General features: G+C 38.2%; 1 protein-coding gene across 1 annotated transcript; it reads right to left on the reverse strand.

Annotated features, from left to right (window-relative positions):
* Nucleotides 1-4,214: 4,214 nt before the first annotated feature.
* Nucleotides 4,215-24,464, reverse strand: LOC101546867 (E3 ubiquitin-protein ligase TRIM38-like). The gene is made up of 6 exons (XM_012935885.2): nucleotides 24,081-24,464; nucleotides 22,427-22,522; nucleotides 9,739-9,969; nucleotides 8,698-8,720; nucleotides 8,491-8,603; nucleotides 4,215-4,396 (listed from the first exon to the last, which is right to left on the reverse strand). Exons 1-6 carry the CDS (start codon nucleotides 24,462-24,464, stop codon nucleotides 4,215-4,217), a joined length of 1,029 nt encoding a protein of 342 aa, XP_012791339.2.
* Between the last annotated feature and the right edge of the window lie 1,001 nt (nucleotides 24,465-25,465).

Here is a 25,465-nt window from a genome sequence, read left to right on the forward strand (position 1 = left end):
AGGATGTTTACATCTAAAGGTTAGCTAGGCCTGAGATACGTAAGAAGGGGAACCTGCTTCCTTGTACTGCCAGAACTTGCTAGCCGCAGAGGGTCTGTTTGGACTTTTCCAGATCAATTAGCTCACCAGCTTAGGCCCACCCACTTAGTACAAAGTGGGGTTCTAGTTCTGCTTCCTACTTGCAGGGCAGTGTCCAAAGACTCATCCTCATTATCTGGTTGGGCATCAACAAGAAGGGAAAGAGAGAAGCAACATGGATATCCATGGAAGCAATATGGATATTAACTCGTGTCTCCTTGAGTTAATTCTCCAAAGAGAATTGCCTCCAATGAAATGCTTATCTCTGTAAATGATCAATCACACCTACATGTAATCCTACGCCTCAACAGCTTCAGACGTTCTATAAGGTTCTATAAGTATGCTAACAATTCTGCATGAAGCGGGCCATATTGATGGTCAGATTGTGGTCCCCTGTCTATTTGATCCTCTGCTGAGGAGACCTGGGAGGCAGCTCTCAGCCACCAAACACGTCACATATCCAAATTGTGCACTCACAGCTATATAAATTGGAAATTGAAAACAAACAGTTTTTCTTTCTCTGTTTATGGTATATTTGGCTCAGAGTATATAGAATGGCCTTGAAGAAGCTTTTTGTTTTGTTTTGTTTTGCTTTGTTTTTCCCTTTTCATTTTTTTTATTTTTTAATTAATTTATTTTTTAATTAGTGAGTCATAGTGAGGGTACAGTTACAGATTCACACATTTTCGTGCTTGTTTTCCCATCATGCAATGTTTAAGAGCCCATCCCTCCACCAGTGTCCATTCTACACCACCAATGAACCCAGTATCCCTCCCCCCACCAGTTCCATCCCCCCCACCCCACCCCGCCTCTGTGGCGGGGCATTCCAATTTGATATCTCTCTTTCCTTTTGGGTGTTGTGGTTTGAAATAGGGGTATTGAGTGGTCATCCTGTTCAGTCTTTAGTCTACTTTCAGCATGCATCTCCCTTTACACGAGGATCTCCAATCACATATTACTTGGGGTTCCCCTCTCTATCTGGGATGACTTTCCCCCAGCGTGTGAGGCCAGCTTCCAAGCTATGGAGCCAACCTCCTTGTATTATATACTACTATTCTTGGGTATTAGTCTCCTACTCTGTTGTTCTATATTCCACAGATGAGTGCAATCTTTCTATGTCTGTCCCTCTCTTTCTGGCTCATTCCACTTAGCATGATACTTTCCATGTTGATCCACTTATATGCAAAGTTCATGACTTAATATTTTCTAACAGCTGCATAGCATTCCATTGTATAGATGTACCAAAGTTTCTTTAACCAGTCATTTGTTCTTGGGCAGTCGGGTTTTTTTCCAGGTTCTGGCTATTGTAAACAGTGCTGTGATGAACATATAAGTGCAGTTGTCATTTCGACTATAATTTTTTGTTTCTTCAGGATATATTCCCAGAACTGGTATTGCTGGATCAAATGGAAGCTCAATTTCTAATTTTTTGAGAATCGTCCATATTGTTTTCCAAAGGGGCTGGACCAGTCGGCATTCCCACCAGCAGTGGAGAAGGGTCCCCTTCTCCCCACATCCTCTCCAACAGTGGTTGCTTTTGTTCTTTTGAATGTGTGCCATTCTCTGTGGTGTGAGGTGGTATCTCATGGTTGTTTTGATTTGCATCTCCCTGATGATTAGTGATGCAGAGCATTTTTTCATGTGCTTTTTGGCCATTCGTATTTCTTACTTGGAAAAGTTTCTGTTCATTTCTTTGGCCCATTTTCTGATGGGGTTGGATGTTTTCTTCTTGTAGAGTTAAACAGTGCTTTATATACCCTTGATTTCAACCCTTTATTGGATGGGTATTGGGTGAATATCCTTTCCCATTCTGTAGATTGCCTTTGTATTCTGGTCACTGTGTCTTTTACGGTGCAGAAGCTTTTTAGTTTAATATAGTCCCATTTGTTCATCTCTGTTTCTACTTGATTTCTTAGTTCCCTGTCATCTTTGAAGATACCTTTAGCTTCAATATCGTGAAGGGTTTTGCCGACCTTGTCTTTGATGTACCTTACAGATTGTGGTCTGATGTTGAGGTCTTTAATCCATTTTGATCTGATTTTTGTGCATGGTGTCCGGTCAAGATCTAAGTCCATTCTTTTGCATGTGGTTGTCCAGTTTTGCCAGCACCATTTGTTAAAGAGACTTTCCTTGCTCCACTTCACATTTCTTGACCCCTTGTCAGAGATTAGATGATCATACATTTGGGGTTGTGTGTAGAGATATTCCGCTCTGTTACATTGGTCTGAGGCTCTGCTTTTGTTTCACTACCATGCCATTTTAATTGTTACCGCTTTGTAGTAAAGTTTAAGGTTGGGAAGGGTGATGCCTCCTATCATCTTTTTACCAAGAATTGTTTTAGCTATCTGTGGGCATTTACTGTTCCATATAAATTTCAGGATTGCTTGATTCATTTATTTGAAGAATGTCATGGGTATCCTTATAGGGATCGAGTTAAATCTGTATAATGCTTTGGGGAGTATTGCCATTTTGACAATGTTTATTCTCCCTATCCATGAGCAGGGGATATGTTTCCATTTCCTCATGTCCTCTTTTATTTCATGGAGTAGTGTTTTATAGTTTTCTTTGTAGAGGTCCTTTGCTTCCTTGGTTAAGCTGATTCCAAGGTATTTGATTTTCTGGGGCACTATTGTGAATTGGATTGCTTTTTTCCATGTCCCTTTCCTCTGTCTCATTGTTTGCATAAAGGAAGGCCATGGATTTTTGGGTATTGATTTTATAGCCTGCCACTTTACTGTACAGGTCAATTGTTTCAAAGAGTTTCTTACTAGAGCTTTTAGGCTTCTCTAGATATAGTAGCATATCGTCTGGGAATAGTGAGAGCTTGATTTCTCCTTTCCTCTCTGAATCCCCTTAATATCTTTTTCTTGCCTAATGGCTATTGCTAGTACTTCCAGTACTATATTACAGAGAAGTGGTGAGAATGGGCATCCTTGTCTTGTCCCGATCTTAGAGGAAAGATCATTAGTTTTTCCCCATTGATGATTATGCTTGCCATAGGTTCGTGGTAGATGGCTTTGACTATCTTGAGGAAAGTTCCTCCAAAACCCATTTTGGTGAGAGTTTTTATCATGAATGGGTGTTGGATCTTGTCAAATGCTTTCTCTGCATCTATTGATATGATCATATGGTTTTTATCTTTATTTTTGTTGATATGATGGATTATATTGATTGATTTCTGAATGTTAAACCACCCTTGCATCCCCGGGATGAATTCCACTTGGTCATGGTGTATAATCTTTTTGATGAGTTGTTGGATTCTATTTGCTAGTATTTTTTTGAGAATCTTTGCATCGGTGTTCATCAGGGATATTGGTCTATAGTTTTCTTTTTTAGTGGTGTCTGTTTGCTTTTGGTATTAGGGAGATATGTGCACAAGACACTGCAAGAGAGATTGAATGGGGATTGTTTCAGTATTTTACTGCTCAAAATAAAGACTTTTACTTTCTAAGAAGAAATCAATCACTGGTGGGAATTTACCTAGGCCGAGTATTTATTTCATAAAACTGAATCCACCACCGTATAGAGTCAACTGGACAGTGTATGGCCTTTGATGTTAAGTAATTTCCATCTAATGCATGTTCCTCATTTGTGGTACTTGCTTAGAGTCTTTATATCTATTCATTTAATGCAAATCTATTTGGTATCTACTAAAGTTTAGCATCATTCTAGGTTATGGGAAAAATGAAGGAAACAACCAAATTTTTTTCCCTCACAGATTTAAATCATATTCCTTTGAACTGTATACGAGAATAAAGATACCATGCTGATTTTCTTACAAATCTCAAAATCTTTCTTTTACAATTTTCTTACATATATAGGTTATTAAAGTCCACATAACAATCTAAACTAAAACAGAAATAAGGCCTTATAGGCTCAGAGAAGGAGGCCTTTGGGAAAGTGAAGATGTGGGAGCAACTTTCCAAGTTGTAAAAGGAGACAAGTCCAGCCTCATAATCCAGGAAAATACCTATACAATGATAACGGATGTTGTCGTGTGGAAAAAGAAATGTAATGGGCGACATAAGAGCTACATAGCTTTCATCTTCGCATTGTCTGATGGCTCAGAATCCTGACTCAGGATCCCTTGTCATGTCATTGTCTCTTGGCACATTTTCCAGACAAACTCTGACATCTCATTCAGATCCACATATAGAAAACATTCCAAGATAATGTTTTCCTGAAGTGATGGCTTCACGTCCCAGGATGCAGGGTAAGTCTTTAAACCTTGCAGGATTGTCAGGCGATTTATCAGTCATCATGAATTCATACTCAAGTAGATTAATGTGAGCTGTATCTAGATCTAGAGTAACCTTAGCTTCAAAAAGATTAATAAATTAAAAAACAATAGAAAACAAAATGACATGGTTACTTCATGCTTAATACTCAGTGATATTCAAACGTTATCAGCTCATGATCAAAATAAAAATTTATGTCTGACAGCATTGATGATAATTTAATCAAAATTATTGGTAAAAGGTGAAATAGAAATCATATCTGACACAAAGAATGGTATGTAGGATTGAAAAGTTAATATGTGCTTAGCACTGGGCAAGACTGTCATTTTGTAGCACTGTAGCACTGTAGCACTGTTGTCCCATTGTTCATCAATTTGCTCGAGCAGACACCAGTAACGTCTCCATTGTGAGACTTGTTGTTACTGTTTTTTATTTTTTTTTTTTGGCGTATTGAATATGCCACGGGTAGCTTGCCAGGATCTGCCGTGGGGGAGGGATATTCCTAGTAGCTTGCTGGGCTCTCTAAGAGGGGTGATTCGAACCAAGGTCAGCTACGTGCAAGGCAAAGGCCCTACCGTCTGTACTATGTCATTTTGAAGGATTGTAAAATATCTGGGAGTAGCAACAATAGACTACAAAGGCACTGATTACTATCCTGATCTTATTTAATATGATTTCCACTTTCTCACACTAATAAACGCCAAAGACGAGATGAATATATTTGAGGTATTTACTTATTCTCTTCTCCAAAGTCCTCCCAATTTACCCAAATGACACGAACACAATATCAGAATGGGAAAACACAGTTAATTCCATATTTGGCTATTGAAGACAAAGAATTCTATTGGGGCCTTAAAACACATGGAGACAGATAGACTTTAAGGATTTGCTCTCTTTGGTTTCTCATACACCAGAAGGATTAGTGCAAGATGATGTACCAAGGACAAAAAGAACAAAAAAAGATCTGAGTAGTTAAAAAAGGGAAAACATATAATGATCATAATGGTACTAGCCAACAACACAATTTAAAATTAAAACATGATAAGAAGTTGTTCTAGAAAGAGAGCTAGTCATTTAGTCACCTAAAGTGTCCTTGGCTAAGGTTAAACACCAAATACATGTACAGAAGCACAATGGAAATAAAGAATGCAGAAATATTTCTTAGCTGTACTTCTACATTTCTCCAGATCACTCCCTAGCTTTTACTGCCTTGCCTTTCTAACCTCAGGACTGCGACAAACCAGCTTTCTTCTTTCTAACGGACTTCATTTTTCTAGCCAATGATAGTGCTGGGGAGAATGTGTGAAACCGAGAGATGGAGTGGCAGTCGCTACAGTGGAAGCTTCTCCCCAGTGCTCTGAGAGTCTGCACGTCTCTCTCTCAGGCCACACTCTCTCCTGTTCTGCAGAGCCCTCCACCTGTATTTGAGGCCCAGCACAGTGAGGACTCACTGAATATCTCAGCTCTAATTGCTTTATTATTCCTTATTCATTGTTCTACATTTATTCTTTATATAATTAACTTATTAAAATCTCCTCAATGAGTTCTTAACAGGAGGTGATTGAACACATTTGAATACATTGAATGGTTAAAAATAAACCATGTGAGAAAACTCATCCCAAATGGGAAGATGAAAGGAAAACCCCAAACAAAAAAAAAGGGTGGGGTGTAGAATCAATGAATAATGAACAAACACTTCCTCAAAGAAGTCATGCAGATGACCACCAGGGATATGAAAATGTTTCTCCATCACTTACTATCAGGGAAACTCATATCAAAATAGCAATGAGATATCATCTCACACCAGTCAAACTGACAAATAGCTAAAATAACAAAACCACCAGTATTGGCAATGATGTGGGGAAAAGAAATATTCTTCCATTGTCTCTGGGAATGCCTTTTGGTTCTACCTTTTTAGGAAATTGACGAATATCAAAAAACAAGAATTGAGCTTCTATATTGCACAGTCATTACACATCTGGGCATCTACCCCAAAGGCCCAAAAACTCTATTCAGAAAATACATATGCACTTCTATAATCATTGCAGCACTAGTAACAATAGTGAATAACTGGAAACAACCCAAGTTTCCAAGAACAGAAAACTGAATAAAAAGTGTCTCATATATATATATGTATGCATATATATATATATATAACAAAATGCGACTGAAGTCAACTAGGAGTAAAAAAACTTTAATATTTTTGGTTAGAAAATAAAAAACTTAAATATTTAAAACAAAATGTTAATACATAATGAAAATACTGTAATACTTTCTTCTTAACTAGAGAAAGGGTGCAATATTGTCATAAATAGATCTGATTGAACACTGTTTATAGTACTAGAGAGAAACAATGTCTGCAAAAACACACTAAACAGGATGTATACAACTTACTCTGTGGGTGAGGAGGTCTGAATTACAAGATGCTTTGTTCTTATCTATCTGGCAACTGCCTCCATCATCATCCCAGTTATAGTTTAATGCTCTCACAGTATAGAAGCATTACTTTTTCTCACATTAACCATATGCTGCAAAGTATTCGGAGCAGTTTTTTCCTCACAATTGCAGAGCAATATCTCTATACTCTAAGCACACACACACACAATGCTGTTGAGACAGAGCAATTTAGTTTTGATCTCTGGGCCTGACTAACAGTGACTTTAATAATCCCCCCACTATTGTTGTAATGGCAGAGCCTGGCAAGCTACCTGTGGCGTATTCGATACGCCAAAATCAATAACGATAGGTCTCATTCCCCTGACCCTGAGAGAGCCTCCAATCCATTGGGAAAGACGAGTAAAGAGAAGCTGCTAAAATCTCAGGCTGACTGCAATAGGGGCATTTCTGGTGCCCACTCGAGTAAATTGACGAACAACGGGATGACAGTGATACAGTGATTGTTGTAAACTTTGTATTAGTACTTTAGGACCAGAGACCTATAATGTTCAATTACATTGGACTTAAACAGTAAAAATGATGGGGTTGCATGTCTGCTATTGTATTTTATTATGGCAGTGTTAAAAATGCCATCACATTCATCCTAGAGACTCTTGCTTTTTTTTTTTTTTTTGACTCTTGCTTTTTGACCTCACTTTGAAGAAACAATCAACCATGTTGGGAGATTCATGCACAAGCATTTGAGAGTTTTCTTCAGGAAACAAAGGGAGGCATCCAGGCTGCAACCAGCAAAGAGCTAGTGCCCAACGTCCTACAGGCATCAAGAAGTGAATTCTGCCAGTTATCACAATGAGCTTGGAAGTGGATTGTGCTGGCTTCCTGGTGAAAACACATCCCAGTGATTATATTTATCACAGTATTTTTTAGAGTGCAGGTCAAGAATTCTTTTGAGCTGTGGTAAGATTACTGAAATCTTGTGAGTTCTTGTGTTCTTATTGGAAACGGGGGTGGGATTAACACCTCACCTGATTGTGCTCAAGATTTACTCCTAATTCTGCACTTAGTGATCACTCCTTCCCAGACTCAAGGAACCATATGGTATGCAGGAATCAAACCCGGGGTTGGCTGTATGCAAGACAAACATTCGACCTGCAATATTGTGCTCAGATCTGACATTGCATTATTTTTAACCACTAGATTTTCATTAAATTAATAAAGAAAATTTTCATAATTTTTCTTATTTCATAGCCTAACACATAATGAAAAAATCTTTGTTTCAGAATTTTTTTTAAATGTAATTGTAGGATATTTGGAATTAAAGTAATTATGGAAAGAATGAAGTAAAAAACACAAGATTTTTACTATGTCGCACTTGGTTTTCATATGGTTGAAACATTTATTATGATAGCTAGTCTATTCCTAAAACAAATGGCAGAACAGTCAGTCCTCACCAAACATTCTGGAATTACTCTTGGAATTGAGTGATGTAAGTACAGTAATTATATTTCCAACCCTGTTCTCTATACTTTGTGTAATTGATTTGTTTTAAATTTGTTAAAGTCCACTGGAAGTGTTAATACTTATGTTTTTCATATGGGACAGATATAGAGGTTTTTTCCCTTGGGGACATCATTAGTGAGTTGGAAAGAAAGAGCTTGAAGAGTCATCAAGAAAACCAATACTCTACCTAGAACCTGTATAGGGAAGAGTAGTAAAATGTGTTACCCAGTATATTCCTCCCACCTGTATTATTTAGGGAAATTTTCATGTCACATACCATAAGCAGTCTCAAAAAATTTTATCAATTCACAGAAAATGATATCAATATCAAGCATAGTGTGAATATCCAACGATACATCCTCTGGTGCATTTAACTTCATAGAAGAAATCCTGATAAGAACAGTTCAGAAATTTCATTAGAGAAACATTCCATTAGGCTCCATATAGCTACTATCCCTCCCTCCTGAAATCAAAGAGCACTCACCTGTCCAAAGTGTCTCTCGCATCCTATAAAATAAGAAAGATAAGAAATTGGTACGGAAAAGTAGCATTTCATAAAACTTTGATGGGTGGATATTTATAATAATGCCAAAGAGTAAATGCAATGGTTCTACTTAATGTATTTATAAATTTCTACAGAATGGTTCCCATCCTATTCCCTAGCAGCATTCTTCAACCTATTACACCTGTGCTCCAACACCCATCTGCATATCATCATCATTCCGTGGATCAGGAGTTATAAGCACTGTGATAGACTATTGATATTCAATCTCTCTACCCTTGTTTTCCTTAACCAGTACATGCACAGCTTTTGAGAGAAACACTGGCCCATTATATTACCATGATAGTATCTGATCAACCTCAGAAATGTTTTCTTAATTTTGGAAAACATGGAGTTATTATTTCGACAAACAGATGTAATCACTTTGAGGGAAGACTGAAATTGTCTCAAACTTGCTCACTAAAAAACTTGTGCTTTTTGCATTCAGTGATGTCATTTCTTCTGAAGAGGTCATAGTGGACATTGTTTCTCACAAAGGTCATTACAGGCGAATTCCCTTAGAGGCCTGGAGACTGACTCACTAAGGTGCTGGCAGCAGCTTTTCACTAGGAAGGTCTTGCTATGCCACCTCAATCCTTAGTGAAAATAGAAAAAGGAGTTCCAGGCATTTATCACAGTGTTCAATATCCTTACTCTAGCTAAAATCAAGCCTCATAATATCTGTTTAAGCAAGATACAGGAGCAAATCAGGAAGTAAGTTTATTGATGATTTTGATGACCTGTTTTACCCCCCAACAGTCAACAAGAATATATTTGAGGATATCATTTGACACCAGGAATTTGTATGCACGTGTATCTAAAAGAAGCATTCATTTAAATTCTCCATACTTGTCTATATTTTTGAGAAAAATATACACAAGTATATACACAAGGATTCAAACCATTTCTCCAAATTTCTCACCAGATTCTCTGAAACCCCAGGAACTGACGCCTTCATCCATTCCTCCACATGCACACTCTCACCTGCAGTAACTCCTGGGCTGAGCCCTGACATCTCCTCTCCAGCTCCAGTATGTGTTTGTTCAGTTCCTGGCTCTGCTTCTCCAGCTGGGCTTCAGTGTCCTGCAGCCTCTTCAGAACTTGCTCTTCTTCATTCTTCAGCCTCCATAGATAAGATTTCTCTTCCATGTGTAGGATCATGTGTAAAACCTTAAATCTATACTCAATGCACTCTTTTTTATTGATAAAGTCAATCTAGAATGAAGAAAGCATATTCCAAAAATGGGGGAATTTTATTTTTAGGTAAATAAAAAATCAAAATATGGTAGTTTCACTCACTTAGAATAAATAGAAATTTTATGGAAAACAAGAAGGTTAATTCTGAGATATTTGGATTTCTCTATATGTGACTTGAAATTTTTGACCTTCCACTATCCATGACTGCTATACTGAGGGAAGAAAGAATATCCTATGTGAATCCAAAATCAGTATTTGCACAAAGTCTCAGGGCAGACATTTGGGAAGAAAACCTCAAATGGCCAGAGCCCAGTCCCAAGCCTCTCACCTGGAACCGCACTCCCTTGCTAGCTGCCTTCCCCAGAGCACGGAACCCACTCCTCCAATGTGTGTTGACCTGTAGCACTGTGTTCCTGCATCTACTCCTCATAGCATACCTTAAAAATCTCTAGTCACAGAACTGCATGGATGAAGAAGTTGCTGTGTCTACACCCCACATATTAGGCACTGGTTAGCCCAGGCCTAACATATGTTTACCTATCAATAAGCCATATCAACACATAAATATAGCCCCATTACAAGCTCAAGAGCATACACCGGGCAAAACTCCAAAATAAAAAAAAAATTCACAATGGTAAAACAATTCAGAAACTCACCAGGCTTAATGATTGAAGTTGCTAGCCCAGATGAACCAAACAATAATAATGAACTACATAATCTCTTAGGTAAAGAATTAAAAATAGAACTTTTAAGGATGTATAAGGATCTCAAATAAGCAGTGGAATGCACTGCTCACTCAATACAAGACTATATGAGAATAGAAGTGAGGAAAATGCAAATGAAAATACAAGCAGAAATGGCAGACCTAAAAAGAATTGGCAGGTGAAATGAAATACTCAGTGGAAGGCTTCCGCAATGAAGTTAGAGCTGCTTAGGACAGAATCAGTGAGCACCAAGATGAGGTGAAAAGAATCTCCAGACAATAGCAGAAAATGGAAGGGAACCTCAAAATAAACCAACAGATGTCAAGAGAAAATCAGGATAAAGCCAAAAGGAAAAACATAAGAATCATTAGAGTCTCAGAGGGACAGGAAGAAAACCCTGACAAAGAAGAAACTGTCAAACATACAATTGCTGAGACATTCCCCAAGTTGAAGACCACATGCAAACAGATTCAGGAGGCTTGAAACATACCAGCTAAAAGAAATCCAAATAAAAACACTCCAAAACACACCCTTATCAAAATGATGAAAACCATAGATAGAGATAATATTATGAGAACAGCAAGATCAAAGAAAGAAATTGCTTATAAAGGAGCACTTTTAAGATTCACAGCAGACCCTTCTGATGAAACACGAAGGTCAGAAGATAGTGGTGGGATACAGTGACAAAACGCAATGCAGTGAACGCCGCACCAAGAATACTGAGCTAGGCCCTCATTCATATCAGAAGGAATAACATTCAGCTTCACCAACAAACAGCAATTCAGGAATTTCACAGCCTCAAAACTATGGTTACAAGAGCAACTATATAGGCTAATTTAAGACAAGACAAGCCCCACAAAGATGGTATAAAATCCCATATCAATAATCTGTCTCAATGTCAATGGGCTAAATGCACCAATTAAAAGACACAGAATGACAAGATGGATTGGAAAATTGAACCCAATATTCTGAGGTCTGCAAGAACAGTCAGAGCAAATACAGACTCCAAGTGAAAGGATAGAAAACTATTCTACAAGCAAACAACTCCCTCAAAAGAGTATCAGATCACATAGACTTCAGACTGAAGAAATTTATTAGAGGCAGTCAAGGCCATTTTTAAATGATCAAAGTATATTTACATCAGGAAGAACACACATTCCTAAATATATGCACCTAATGAGCCAGCAAAATACTTAGAACAACTGCTCAAAGACTTGAAGAAAGATATTTTTAGCAACACAAAATAGTTGCAGATTTCAGCACTATTTTATCACTTCTCGATAGATCAACCAGACTAACACTGAGCAAAGTCGTACTTTATCTGAGAAGAGAAATGGAAGACATGGATTAATATATATATGTATGTATATATGTATGTATGTATGTATGTATGTATATAGAACATTTCATCCCCCAAAAGCTGAAAACACATTCTTCTCAGGTGCACATGGGACATTCTCCAAGATAGACCACACGCTGCATCACAAAACATACCTCCATAAAATTAAGAGAATAGAGATTATATCAACGATTTTTTTCAGAAAATGATACACTGAAAATAGAAGTGAATCACATACAGAAACAAAAATTTAAATGAACACCTAGAAATTAAATGACTGTTTAATTAACTACGAATGTCTTAGAAAGGAAACTCTCATTGTCACTGTTATCCCGTTGCTCATGATTTGCTCAAGCAGGCACCAGTAACGTCTCCATGTGAGACTTGTTGTTACTGTTTTTGGCATATTGAATATGCCACAGGAGCTTGCCATGCTCTGCTGTGCAGGCGGGATACTCTCAGTAGCTTGCCTGCTCTCTGAGATATTGAATCTGGATCGGCTATGTGAAAGGCAAACCTCTACCCGCCATGCTATCACTCCAGCCCTTAGAAAGGAAAACAAAGAGAAAATCAAAAGATTCCCGTAAAGAAATGAAAACAAAGATGCGAGTTACTAAAACCTATGGGACATGGGAAAAGCAGCATTAAGAGGAAAGTTTATAGCTCTACAAGCATTCCTTAGAAAGGATGAGTGCGCCCACAAAAAATAAGTTACGTTCACAACTTAAGATCTTGTAGAATGACCAACAGAAGGAACTCAAAGCAGCGAGGTGGAATGAAATAACAAACCTTAGGATAGAAATTAATAACCTAGAAACCTAAAAAATAACCTGAAAGATAAATGAAACCAAGAGAAAATAAACAAGATTGATAAAGTACTAGTAAGACTCACAAAGAAAGAGAGAGGGAGACTCCTAATAAACAGAATCAGAAACAAAAAGAAGGACATCACAACAGAAACCCCAGAAATTCAAAGGATAATCATAAATTCCTTTGAGTAGCTAAGTGCCATGAAACAAGACAACCTCGAATAAATGGATAAATTCCTGGACTCTTATAATCGCCCAAAGCTGACCCAAGAAGACTTGGAATACCTGAACAGACCTATCACTATCAAGGAAATTGAAATAGTAATCAAAAAGTCTCCCCCCCCCCAAATAAAGCCATTGCCCAGTTGGATTCACTAGTGAATTCTTCCAAATCTTCAGAGAGAACCTACTCCCAATCCTGTTCAAACTCTTTCAACAAATTGAAGAAGCAGAAGTACTTCCAAACAGCTTCTTGAGGCAAATACCACCTGCATACAAAAAGCAGACAGAGACAACAAAAAAAAAAGAAAGAGAGATAGAATTATAGGCCGATATCCCTGATGAATACAGATGCAAAGATCCTCAACAAAATACTAGCAAATAGAATCCAAGGACTCATCAAAAAGATCATACACCACGGCCAAGTAGAATTTATCCCAAGCATTCAAGGATGGTTTAACATTTGCAAGTCAATCCACATAATCTATCATCTCAATAAAAGGAAAGATAAAACGATATGATCCTATCAAAAGATTCAGAGAAGGCATTTGACAAGATCCAGCAACCATTTCTGATAAAAACTATCAGCAAAATGGGAGTGAAGGAGTTTTCCTCAATATAGTCAAAGACATGTATCTACAACAAGCCTATGGCAAATTTTATTTCCAATGAGGAAAAAAATAAAAGCCTTCCCTCTAAGATTAGAAACAAGACAAAGTTGCCCACTCTCACTTTTCTATTCAGTACAGTACTGGAAGAAGTTGCCAAAGCAATTAGGCAAGAAAAAGATATCAAGGGCACCCAGATACGAAAGGAAGAGCCCAAGCTAGCACTATTTGCAGATGATATGATACTCTACTTTGAGAACCCTAAAGCCTCAAACAAGAAACTCCTAGAAAAAATAGGTTTGTATAGTAAAGTGGCAGGTTAAAAATCAGTACCCAAAAGTCCATGGCTTTTCTATTTACAATGAAAGAGAAGAAAGAGATTAAAAAAAACCAGCAATACTGTTCCAAATAGTGCCTCAGAAAATCAAGTGCCCTGGATTCAGCTTAAGTACATAGGTGAAGGGCTTCTACAAAGAAATCTACAAAACACTACTACCAGAAACAAAAGAGGGCACTAGGAACAAAAGACACATTCCCTACTCGTGGATATGGAGGATTAAGATAGTCAAAAAAGGAAGTACTCCCAAAAGCATCATACAGATTCAATGCAGTCCCTATAAGGATACCCATGACAGTTTTCAAAGAAATAGACAAAACACTCCTGAAGTTCATATGGAGCAATAAACCCCCACAAATTGCTAAAGCAAACCTTGGGATAAAGAAGATGGGTGGCATTAACTTTCCCCATTTCAAACAAAACAGCATGGTGTTGTATTTGAAACAGACCTGCAGACCAATGGAACAGAGTTGAATATTCTGACACAAGCTCTCCAGTATATGATCACTTAATCTTTGACAAAGGAGCAAGAAACATGAAGTGGAGTAAGTAAAGCCTCTCCAACAAGTGGTGCTGGGAAAACTGGAAAACTACATGCAAAAAAAAGGAACCTAGTCCTCTGTCTAATGCCACACACAAAAGTGAGATCCAAATGGATTAAATATCAGACCTGTAATCGATAAGGTATATGGAGTAAAATGTAGCGAAACCCTCTGTGATATTGAAGCTAAAGGCATGTTCAAGGATGAAACACCACTGACCAAGCAAGTGGAAACAAATATAAACAAATGGCAGATGGCTTTGACGATATTGAGGAAAGTTCCTTCGAAGCCCATTTCACTGAAAGTTTTCATCATAAATGGGTGTTGAATCTTGTCAAATGCTTTCTCTGCATCTGTTGATATGATCATATGGTTTTTCTTATTTCTTTTATTGATATGATGAATTATGTTGATTGACTTGTGAATATTAAACCATCCTTGCATCCCTGGGATGAATCCTACTTGGTCATGGTGTATGATCTTTTTGATGAGCCGTTGGATTCTATTTTCTAATATTTTGTTGAGGATCTTTGTGTCTGTGTTCATCAGGAATATCGGTCTGTAATTTTCTTTCTTTGTGGTATCTTTGTCTGCTTTTGGTATCAGGGTGATATTTGCTTTATAAAAACTGGAAGTGGCGTTGATACTTCAATTTCCTGGAAAAGCTTAAAGAGGATCGGGAGTAAGTCCTCTTTAAAGGTTTGGAAAAAATCACTAGTGAATCCATCTGGGCCAGGACTTTTGTGCTTGGAGAGACTTTTTATTTCTTTGATGGTGATAGGTCTGTTCAGGTATTCCAGGTCTTCTTGGTTCAGCCTTGGGACTTTAGGACTTTAGGACTCTAGGAATTTATCCATTTTCTCAAGGTTTTCATGTTTCGTGGCATAAAGATTCTCAAAGTAATCTCTGAGGATTCTTTGAATTTCTGTAATTTCTGTTATAATGTCCCCCTTTTCATTTCTGATTCAGTTTATTAGGGCTTTTTTTTGTGAGTATTGCTAGAGGTTTATCAATCTTGTTTATTTTCTCAAAGAACCAGCTCTTGGTTTCATTGATCTTTCTGATTGTTTTTTTGGTTTCCATCTTGTTAATTTCTACTCTGAGTTTTAAGGAACTTTCCTCAATATACTCAAAGCCATCTACCAAAGGCCCATGGCAAGTATCATTCTCAATGGGGAAAAACTAAAAGCCTTCCCTCGGGCACAAGGCAAGGTTGCCCAGTATCACCACTTCTATTCACATAGTACTAGAAGTCCTGGCCATAGCAGTTAGACAAGAAAAAGATATCAAGGGCATACAGATAGGAAAGGTAAAAGTCAAGTTATCAGTATTTGCAGATGATATGATATTATGTTTGGAAAACCCTAAAGACTCTACAGAAAAGCTCCTAGAAACAATAAGTCAATATAGTAAAGTGGCAGGCTACAAAATCAACACTCAAAAGACCATGGCTTTCTTATATACAAATAATTAAAGAGAAGAAAGTGACATTTAAAAAATAATCCCTTTCACAATAGTACCTCAGAAAATCAAGTAACTTGGAGTCAGTTTAACCAAAGAGCTGAAGGACCTATACAAAGAAAATTAGAAACCACTACTTCAATAAATAAAAGAGGACACTAGGAAGTGGAGACACATTCCCTGATCATGGATAGGGAGAATTAACATTATCAAAATGGCAATACTGCCCAAAGCACTATACAAATTTAATGTAGTCCCTATCAGTATATCCATGACATTTTTCAAAGAAATAGACAAGACACTCCTGAAATTCATATGGTACAATAAACTACCACGAATAGCTAAACCAATCCTTGGAAAAAAGAAGATGGGTGGCATCACCTTCCCCAACTTCAAACTCTACTACAAAGCCATAGTAATTAAAACAGCATGGTATTGGGATAAAAACAGACCTTCAGACCAATGGAACAGAGTTGAATATCCTGTCATAGACACCCAAATATATGACCACTTAATCTTTGAAAAAGAGCAAGGAATGTGACGTGGAACAAAGAAAGCCTCTTCAACAAGTGGTGCTGGGAAAACTAGATAACTACCTGCAAAAAAATGAACTCTGACCTCTGTCTAATGCCAGGCACAAAAGTCAGATAAAAGTGTACTAAAGACCTCAATATTAGACATGAATCTATAAGGTTCCTAGAAGAAAATGTAGGCAGAAGTCTCCATGACATTGAAGCTCAAAGCATTTTTAAGGATGAAACAGCACTGACCATGCAAGTGGAAGCAAACATAAACAAATGGGACTACATCAAATTAAAACGCTTCTGCACCTCAAAAGAAACAGTGACCAAAATGAAGAAAGAGCCCACAGAATGGGAAAGAATATTTACCCAATACCCATTTGATAAGGGATTAATATCCAGGATATACAAGACACTAGTAGAATTGTATAAGAAAAAAACCTCCAACCCCATAAAAAAATGGGGAGAAGAAATGTACAGAAATTTCCTCAAAAAAGAGATACAAATTGCCAAAAGGCACATGAAAAAATGCTCCACATCACTAGTCATCAGGGAGATGCAAATCAAAAAAACAATGAGATATCATCTCACACCATAGAGACTAGCACACACATTCAAAAGAACAAAAGCAACCAGTGCTGGCATGGATGTGGGGGAAAGGGACACTCTTTGTTGTTTTTTTTTTTTAATTTTTAAATTTATTTATTTTTAATTAGAGAATCACCGTGAGGGTACAGTTACAGATTTATACACTTTTGTGCTTATACTTCCCTCATACAAAGTTCGGGAACCCATCCCTTCACCAGTGCCCATTCTCCACCACCCGTAAACCCAGCGTCCCTCCCACCCTCCCCAATCCCATCTCCCCCCCACCCCACCCTGCCACTGTGGCAGGGCATTCCCTTCTGTTCTCTCTCTCTAATTAGCTGTTGTGGTTTGCAATAAAGGTGTTGAGTGGCCGCTGTGCTCAGTCTCTAGCCCTCATTCAGCCCGCAACTCCCTTCCCCCAAATGGCCTTCGACTACAATGTAGTTGGTGATCGCTTCTCTGAGTTGACCTTTCCCCGGAACGTGAGGCCAGCCTCGAAGCCATGGAGTCAACCTCCTGGTACTTATTTCTACAGTTCTTGGGTGTTAGTCTCCCACTCTGTTATACTATATACCATAGATGAGTGCAATCTTTCTATGTCTGTCTCTCTCTTTCTGACTCATTTCACTCAGCATGAAACTTTTCATGCCCATCCACTTAACTACAAAATTCTTGACCTCCTTTTTTCTAACAGCTGCATAGTATTCCATTGTATAGATGTACCAAAGTTTCCTCAGCCAGTCATCCGTTCTGGGGCATTCGGGTTTTTTCCAGATTCTGGCTATTGTAAACAGTGCTGCAATGAACATACATGTGCAGATGTTGTTTCGATTGTACTTTTTTGCCTCTCTGGGATATATTCCCAGCAGTGGTATTGCTGGGTCAAATGGGAATTCAATATCTAAGTTTTTGAGAGTCGTCCAAATTGTTTTCCAGAAGGGCTGAACCAGTCGGCATTCCCACCAGCAGTGAAGAAGGGTCCCTTTCTCCCCACATCCTCTCCAACAGCGGTTGCTTTTGTTCTTTTGGATGTGTGCTAGTCTCTGTGGTGTGAGGTGGTATCTCATGGTTGTTTTGATCTGCATCTCTCTGATGATTAGTGATGCAGAGCACTTTTTCATGTGCCTTTTGGCCATTCGTATTTCTTCCTTGGTAAAGTTTCTGTTCATTTCTTCGCCCCATTTTTTGATGGGGTTGGATGTTTTCTTCTTGTAGAGTTCAACCAGTGCTTTATATACCATTGATATCAACCCCTTATCTGATGGGTATTGTGTAAATATCCTTTCCCATTCTGTGGATAGTCTTTGGATTCTGGTCAATGTATCTCTTGCGGTGCAGAAGCGTTTTAGTTTAATGTAGTCCCATTTGTTGATCTCTGTTTTTACTAGATTGCTTAGTTCCGTGCCACCTTTGAAGATACCTTTATCTTCAATATCGTGGAGGGTTTCGCCGACCTTGTCTTCAATGTACCTTATGGTTTGTGGTCTAATGTTGAGGTCTTTAATCCATTTTGATCTGACTTTTGTGCATGGTGTCAGGTCAAGGTCTAAACCCATTCTTTTGCATGTGGTTGTCCAGTTGTGCCAGCACCATTTGTTAAAGAGGCTTTCCTTGCTCCACTTCACATCTCTTGCTCCCTTATCAAAGATTAGATGGTCATACATTTGGGGTTGTGTGTAGGGATATTCCACCCTGTTCCATTGGTCTATGGCTCTGCCTTTGTTCCAGTACCATGCTGTTTTAATTGTTACTGCTTTGTAGTAAAGTTTGAGGTTGGGGATGGTGATGCCTCCCATCATCTTTTTCCCAAGAATTGTTTTAGCTATCCTTGGACGTTTGTTATTCCATGTGAATTTTAGGATTGCTTGATCCATTTCTTTGAAGAGTGTCATGGGTATACTTATAAGGATCGCATTGAATCTGTATAATGCTTTAGGGAGTATTGCCATTTTGACAACATTGATTCTCCCTATCCACGAGCAGGGTATATGTTTCCATTTCCTCATGAAGGGACACTCTTTGACTTTTGGTGGGAATGCCGACTGGTCCAGCCTTTCTGGAAAACAATATGGGCAGTCCTTCAAAAACTAGAAGTTGAGCTTCCATATGACACTTCAATACGACTTCTGGGAATATATCCCGAGGATGCAAAAAAAGCACAGTAGAGATGAAATCTGTATGTATATATTCATTGAAGCACTGTTCACAATAGCAAAAATATGGAAACAACCCGAGTGCCCTAAAACAGATGACTGGTTAAAGAAACTTTGGTTCACTTACACAGTGGAATACCATGCAGCTGTTATAAAACATGAAGTCATGAAATTTTCTTATAAATGGATATTCATGGAGAGTATCATGTTAAGTGAAATGAGTCAGAAAGAGAGGGACAGACATAGAAGGACTGCACTCATTTGTGGAGTGTAGAATAACATCACATGAGGCTGACACCCAAGTACAGTAGATACAAGGGCCAGGAAGATTGCTCCATAGATGGAAAACTGTTTCATGAGTGGAGGGGAGAAGGCAGATGGAATACAGAAGGGATCAGTAAGAAAATGATGGCTGCAGGAACCAGCTGGGATGTAAGACGCATGCCGAAAGTAGATAATGAAACAAACATGATGACGTCTCAGTGTCTGTGTAGCAAACCAAACTCCCCAAAAGTAGAGAGAGCGCATGGGTGATATTGTCTGCCATGGAGGCAGGGGGAGGGTGGAAAAGGGCGGGTGTACCCAGGATATTGGTGGTGGGGAATCTGCACTGATGGAGGGATGTGCGTTTGATCATTGTGAGATTGTAACCCAAACATGAAAGCTGGTAATTATCTCATGGTGATTCAATAAAATTTTAAAAAATTAAAGAAAGAAATGGGACTACATTAAACTGAGAAGCTTCTGCACTTCAAAAGAAACAGTGATGGGGGCTGGAGCGATAACACAGCGGGTAGGGCATTTTTCTTGCACGTAGCTGACCCTGGTTCAATTCCCAGCATCCCACATAGTCCGCTGACCACCGCCAGGAGTAATTCCTGAATGCAGAGCCAGGAGTAACCCCTGTGCGTTGCTGAGTGTGACCCAAAAAGAAAAGAAAAAAAAGAAACAGTGACCAATTATATAGAAAGACCCCACCAAATGGGAGAAATTATTTACCCAATATCCATCAGATAGGGCCTTAATATCCAGGATATACAAGACACTGGTAAAACTTTATAAGAAATAAAAAACCCCAATCCCATAAAAAAAACGGGGAGAAGAAATGAACAGAAACTTCCTCACAAAAGACATTCAAATGGTCTAAAGGCACATGGAAAAAATGCTCTACGTGACTATCAGGAAGATGCAGATCAAAACAATGAAATATTAATTTATACCACAGAATCTTTTTTTTAGTCAGTAATATTTTTTAATTATTTTAAATTGTATTGAATCACCGTGAGATAGTTACAAGCTTTCATGTTTGGGTTACAATCTCACAACGATCAAATATACCACAGAATCTGGCACACATCAAAAAGAAAAAGAACAACCAGTGCTGGCGTGAATGCAGGGAGAAAGGGAGTCTCCTTCATTGTTGGTGGGAATGCCAACTCATCCATCCTTCATGGAAAACAATATGGACATTTCTCCAAAAACTAGAAATAAAGCTCCCATATGACCCAGCAATATAACTTCTGGGAACATATCCCAGAGATGCAAAAAAATACAGTAGAAATGACATCTGCACATATATGTTTATTACAGGACTGTATACAGTAGCCAGAATCTGTAAAAAATCTGAGTACTGAAGAAAAGGTGACTGGTTAAAGAAACTTTTGTATCTGTGGAATGCAATATAATGCAGCTGTTAGAAAAGATTAAACCATGAAATTTGCATAGAAGTAGATGGACATGGAATGTATCATTCTAAGTGACATGGGTGAGAAAGAGAGAGACAGACATAGAGTGACTGCACTCATTTGTGGAATATAAAGTAATATAAATGGAGACTAACAACTGAGGGCTGTAGAGATAAGGGCCAGGAGGATTGCACCATAGCTTGAAAGCTGGTCTTAAATGCTAGATGAAAAGGCAGCTGGGATAGAGAAGGGACCGTTAAGTAAATGATGGTGGGAGGGATCACTCAGGATGGGAGATGTGTGCTGAAAGTAGACTCTAGACCCAACATAATACCCTCTTAGTACCTGTATCTCAAACCATAACACCCAAAAGGAAAGAGAGAAAGAGGGAATGTGTCTGTCACAGAGGTAGGAGTGGAAAGAGGTGGGGGTTGCAGGAGGGATACTGGGAACATTGGTGGTAGAGAATGGGCACTGGTGGAGGAATGTGTGCTCAATCATATGACTGAAAAGTAATCACGAAAGTTTGTAAGTCTGTAACTATCTCACAATGATTAAATATAAAAAATAAAGAGCAAAAACCTTAAAAGCCAATGACCTGTGAGTTTTTTTTTTTTTTTTTTTTTTGCTTTTTGGGTCACACCTGGCGATGCACAGGGGTTACTCCTGGCTCTGCACTCAGAAATCACTCCTGGCAGTGCTCAGGGGACCATTGACCTGTGAAATTTGAGTATAGATTTTTGGATTACATCAATGTGGGCAGAAAAGTTCTGAGTTTCTCTCCTCTGCAGTCTGGTAAATCATAGAATTAGACCTTAGTCTGCCATTGAAGACATTCTTGCACATTTTCTGCTACTCTTCATGAATTTTTAAAATATGACTCCAGGGGCTGGAGCGATAGCACAGCGGGTAGGGCGTTTGCCTTACATGCAGCTGACCCGGGTTAAATTCCCAGCATCCCATATGGTCCCACAAGCTCCGCCAGGAGTAATTCCTGAGTGCATGAGCCAGGAGTAACCCCTGTGCATTGCTGGGTGTGACCCAAAAACATAAATAAAATAAAATAAAATAAAATAAAATAAAATAATAAAATATGAGTCCCACCTAGAGAGTTCCTCTTCCTCACAAAGATTACTTTTGGAGAATGCAAACTACATGCCAGACCTAACATTGTGTCAAATTTCTCACGGTGGCCTGTCTAAGCTTCAAACAGGAAGGTACTTTGAGGTGTTTAAACTTGTATAACAGTCAAGATGAATCTAAGTAAAGATGCCACTTCTTCTCCTAACTAATATTAGAATTCTTCAGCAATTAATGTTGAAATGTCAAAGGGACAAGAGCTCAATTCTCATATTTGTAGCCAACGAGGAGCATTAAAACAAATAATTTGAGATTTATCTATTTATTCTAGATTAATAAGATAAAAGCAGGCTTTTGTTTTGCCTAATTCTTCTATATATCTAAGCTCTAGGTGGAATATATTTGAGGTCAATGAACTCAAATTCTTACCTGAAAATTTCTTATTTGCTGTCTTATGTTCCTTTGCCATTCCTTATTTTGGTCTTCTTGTTCCCTAAGGTATGTTAAAGTTTGCTGGAAGTTTTCCTGGAGGAAAAATTATTAGATGATAGCTCATTAATTGGGTTATTTTTAATTATATATCAGGAGAAATAATAGACTTTCAATCATAAAATAATATCGGAAACTTGTATCATCCTTTTACTTTTAAGGATACTGACTGTGAGGAAAAATTTGATGTCCTGAGAGAAGAATGTCTGCACAGAGGCAGGCTGGTCGGGGAGGGGACGGGAAGGCAGTGGGAGGGAAACTGGCAATATTGGTGGTGAAAATGTATAAGAGTGAAAGGGACGGGTGTTGGAACACTGTATGGCTGAAATCCAATCATGAACACTTTGTAACTGTGTATCTCATGGTGATTCAATAAACAAAATTTTACAAAAGTTTTAATCTCCTGAACAACCTGAGGAATAGTAAGGTTATTAATATCATTTTTCTATTTTAAAAACAGGTTCTTCATTGAACCATGGCCTAGGTATACAATGCTAAATTTTCCCCAGTGAACATTATACAAAGAACAAGAATATATTAATGTATGATTATATTTCATGCAATAATGTGTTAATTACAAAAACCAAAAGATTATTAACACCCTGACATTTTTATTGGTACTACAAGTATTTCTATGCAAAGGTAAGTGTTGGCCAAGTACCACTAAAGTTTTTCCAAAGAGGCCAAGACAGATGGAGAGCTAGTCAGGAGTTAAAGTTCTTGTCTTATAAGAGCATACCTTGTCCAATACTGCATATCGTTCTCCAAGCACAGTCAGAAATGGACTCTGAGCATAGAGTCAGGAGTAAACCTCGAGGACCTGTGGGTGTGGTCCCTAAATTCAAACCCCCGTGAAAGAGTCACAGGGACAAATGAAGGTCAATGAGACAGAGAACATGCTGTTATAAGGAAGCTAAATTTGATCTCCAGAACTGTATTTTCTCTGAGCACCAACAGAGATGGTGCACTGCAGATCCCTAACATTAAACAGTCAGTGTGTCTTATATCGCATGAAGTCAACACTGGATCACATAACATAGCTAAGAAAACATTCTTGACAAAAATAGAAAGGGAGAGGGAAAATCTGTAATATCTAATGAAAAAATCATTATGCAAGCAATTTTAATTATTTACATAAAGCTTTGCAAGCTTCAAACTTTAAACTATTTTTTAAAAGTAAATTCTCTCAATTTTAGTAACATACTTTAAGGTTAAAATTGTCTCTCTTAAAAGTAGTAATCAATCTTCTAGACCTATAAAGTTAGTATATATTCTGACTTTGAGTGTATAGGTATACCTATCAGTTGTTCAGAGCTATCAAGGGATTTATGACATTTTTTTCATAAAACACTGTTTTGCAATGGACAAATATTTTACAGATATCAGTGTCCATGGAGATTATGAGAATACTCTGTGTATATGCCTTAATATACCTACATATTTATATATCATATGGGCAGCCATTACTAAGCTTATCTGAAGTCTAAAGTGGTGAAAGCTATAACATCATCTTGGGTTTCAGATTAAACAATTTTAGGTCCATGGATGCCAAAGAGGAAGGGGTACTTGGCGAGGCACTCTGTGCAGTACTCACCTTGTAGCCCAGACAGGCATCTTCAGCAAGGACCGTGTTGTGCCCTTTGTGCTGTGGTGTCCGCTCACAGCGCCAGCAGATGAGCTGACCATCGTCTTCACAGAACAGGCTGAGCTTCTCTCCGTGCTCTTCACACAAATGTTCCTGCTCCATTTTCTTAATGGCATCGATGATGCTTTCTAGCTGCTTACTGGGCCGGAAGCTCTCCCTTTGAAACTCTGCCCTACATACAGGACACTGGAACTTTCTTTGTGACAATGACTTCTGTTGCTGGTTCTCAAGATTTTTCATTATGCAAGAATGGCAGTAGATGTGTCCACAGTCTATAATTACTGGCTCAGTCATCAGCTCCAGGCAGATGGGGCAGGTGGCTTCCTCCCTCATGGTCTTAGCTGTGCCCGAGGCCATGTTTTTTTCTGGAATCTTTAATATTGAATCTAGAGGAAAAGATCAGGTAGATGGGATTTTTTTCCAAGTGATGGAAATAAATTTCTACTGAGTGTGATGGGACTGACACTTTCAGAGCATTGATTTGGGTGTTGAATACAGTATAACTATCACAAGTTGTTTTTATAATAGATTAAATTTTAAAATATTTAAATATAATGCCTCATTGTAACTAGTTTTATGCATTTCATAGTTGTTGGTATAATTGGCAGTTCAGAAAGATAATACACCATAATCATAGAAATTTTTTCTGGATGAAATCTGAGAGAAAGAAGCCAGATGTTAGTCCTTACACAAATTATAGCAGAACAAAAAGAAAATTAGGAAGCATTTAAAATAATTTACCACTGTACTAAACATAATGTACATTTTGTTTCTGATTAATTGCTTGTACCATTTCTGAGAATATATCCTCGAGATGCAAAAAAGTATAGTAGAAATGACATCTGCATTCATATGTCATTGCAGCACTCTTTACAGTAGCCAGAATCTGGAAAAAAAAAACAGAGTTCCAGAGAACAGTTGACTGGCTAAAGAAACTTGGGTAAATGCATACAATGAAACACTCTGCAGCTGTTAGAAAAGATGAAGTCATAAAAATTGCATATAAGTGGATTAATATGGACAGTATCATACTAAGTGAAATGAGTCAGAAAGAGAGTAACAGACATAGAAGGACTTCACTTATTCGTGAAATATAAAGTAACAAAATGGAGACTAACACCCAAGGATAGTAGAGATAAGACCAGGAGGATTGCTCTATGACTTGGAAGCTGGCCTCACATGCTGGGGGACAAGGCAGCTCAAATAGAGAAGGCACCACCAAGTAAAAGGTTCCTGGAGAACCCACTCAGGATGGGAGATGTTTGCTTAAAGTAGACTATAAACCGAATGTGATAGTCACTTAATACCTGCATTGCAGACCACAACACCCAAAA

Source organism: Sorex araneus, chromosome 2, assembly GCF_027595985.1.
Source record: "Sorex araneus isolate mSorAra2 chromosome 2, mSorAra2.pri, whole genome shotgun sequence".
In the NCBI taxonomy this organism is placed as follows: Eukaryota; Metazoa; Chordata; class Mammalia; order Eulipotyphla; family Soricidae; genus Sorex; species Sorex araneus.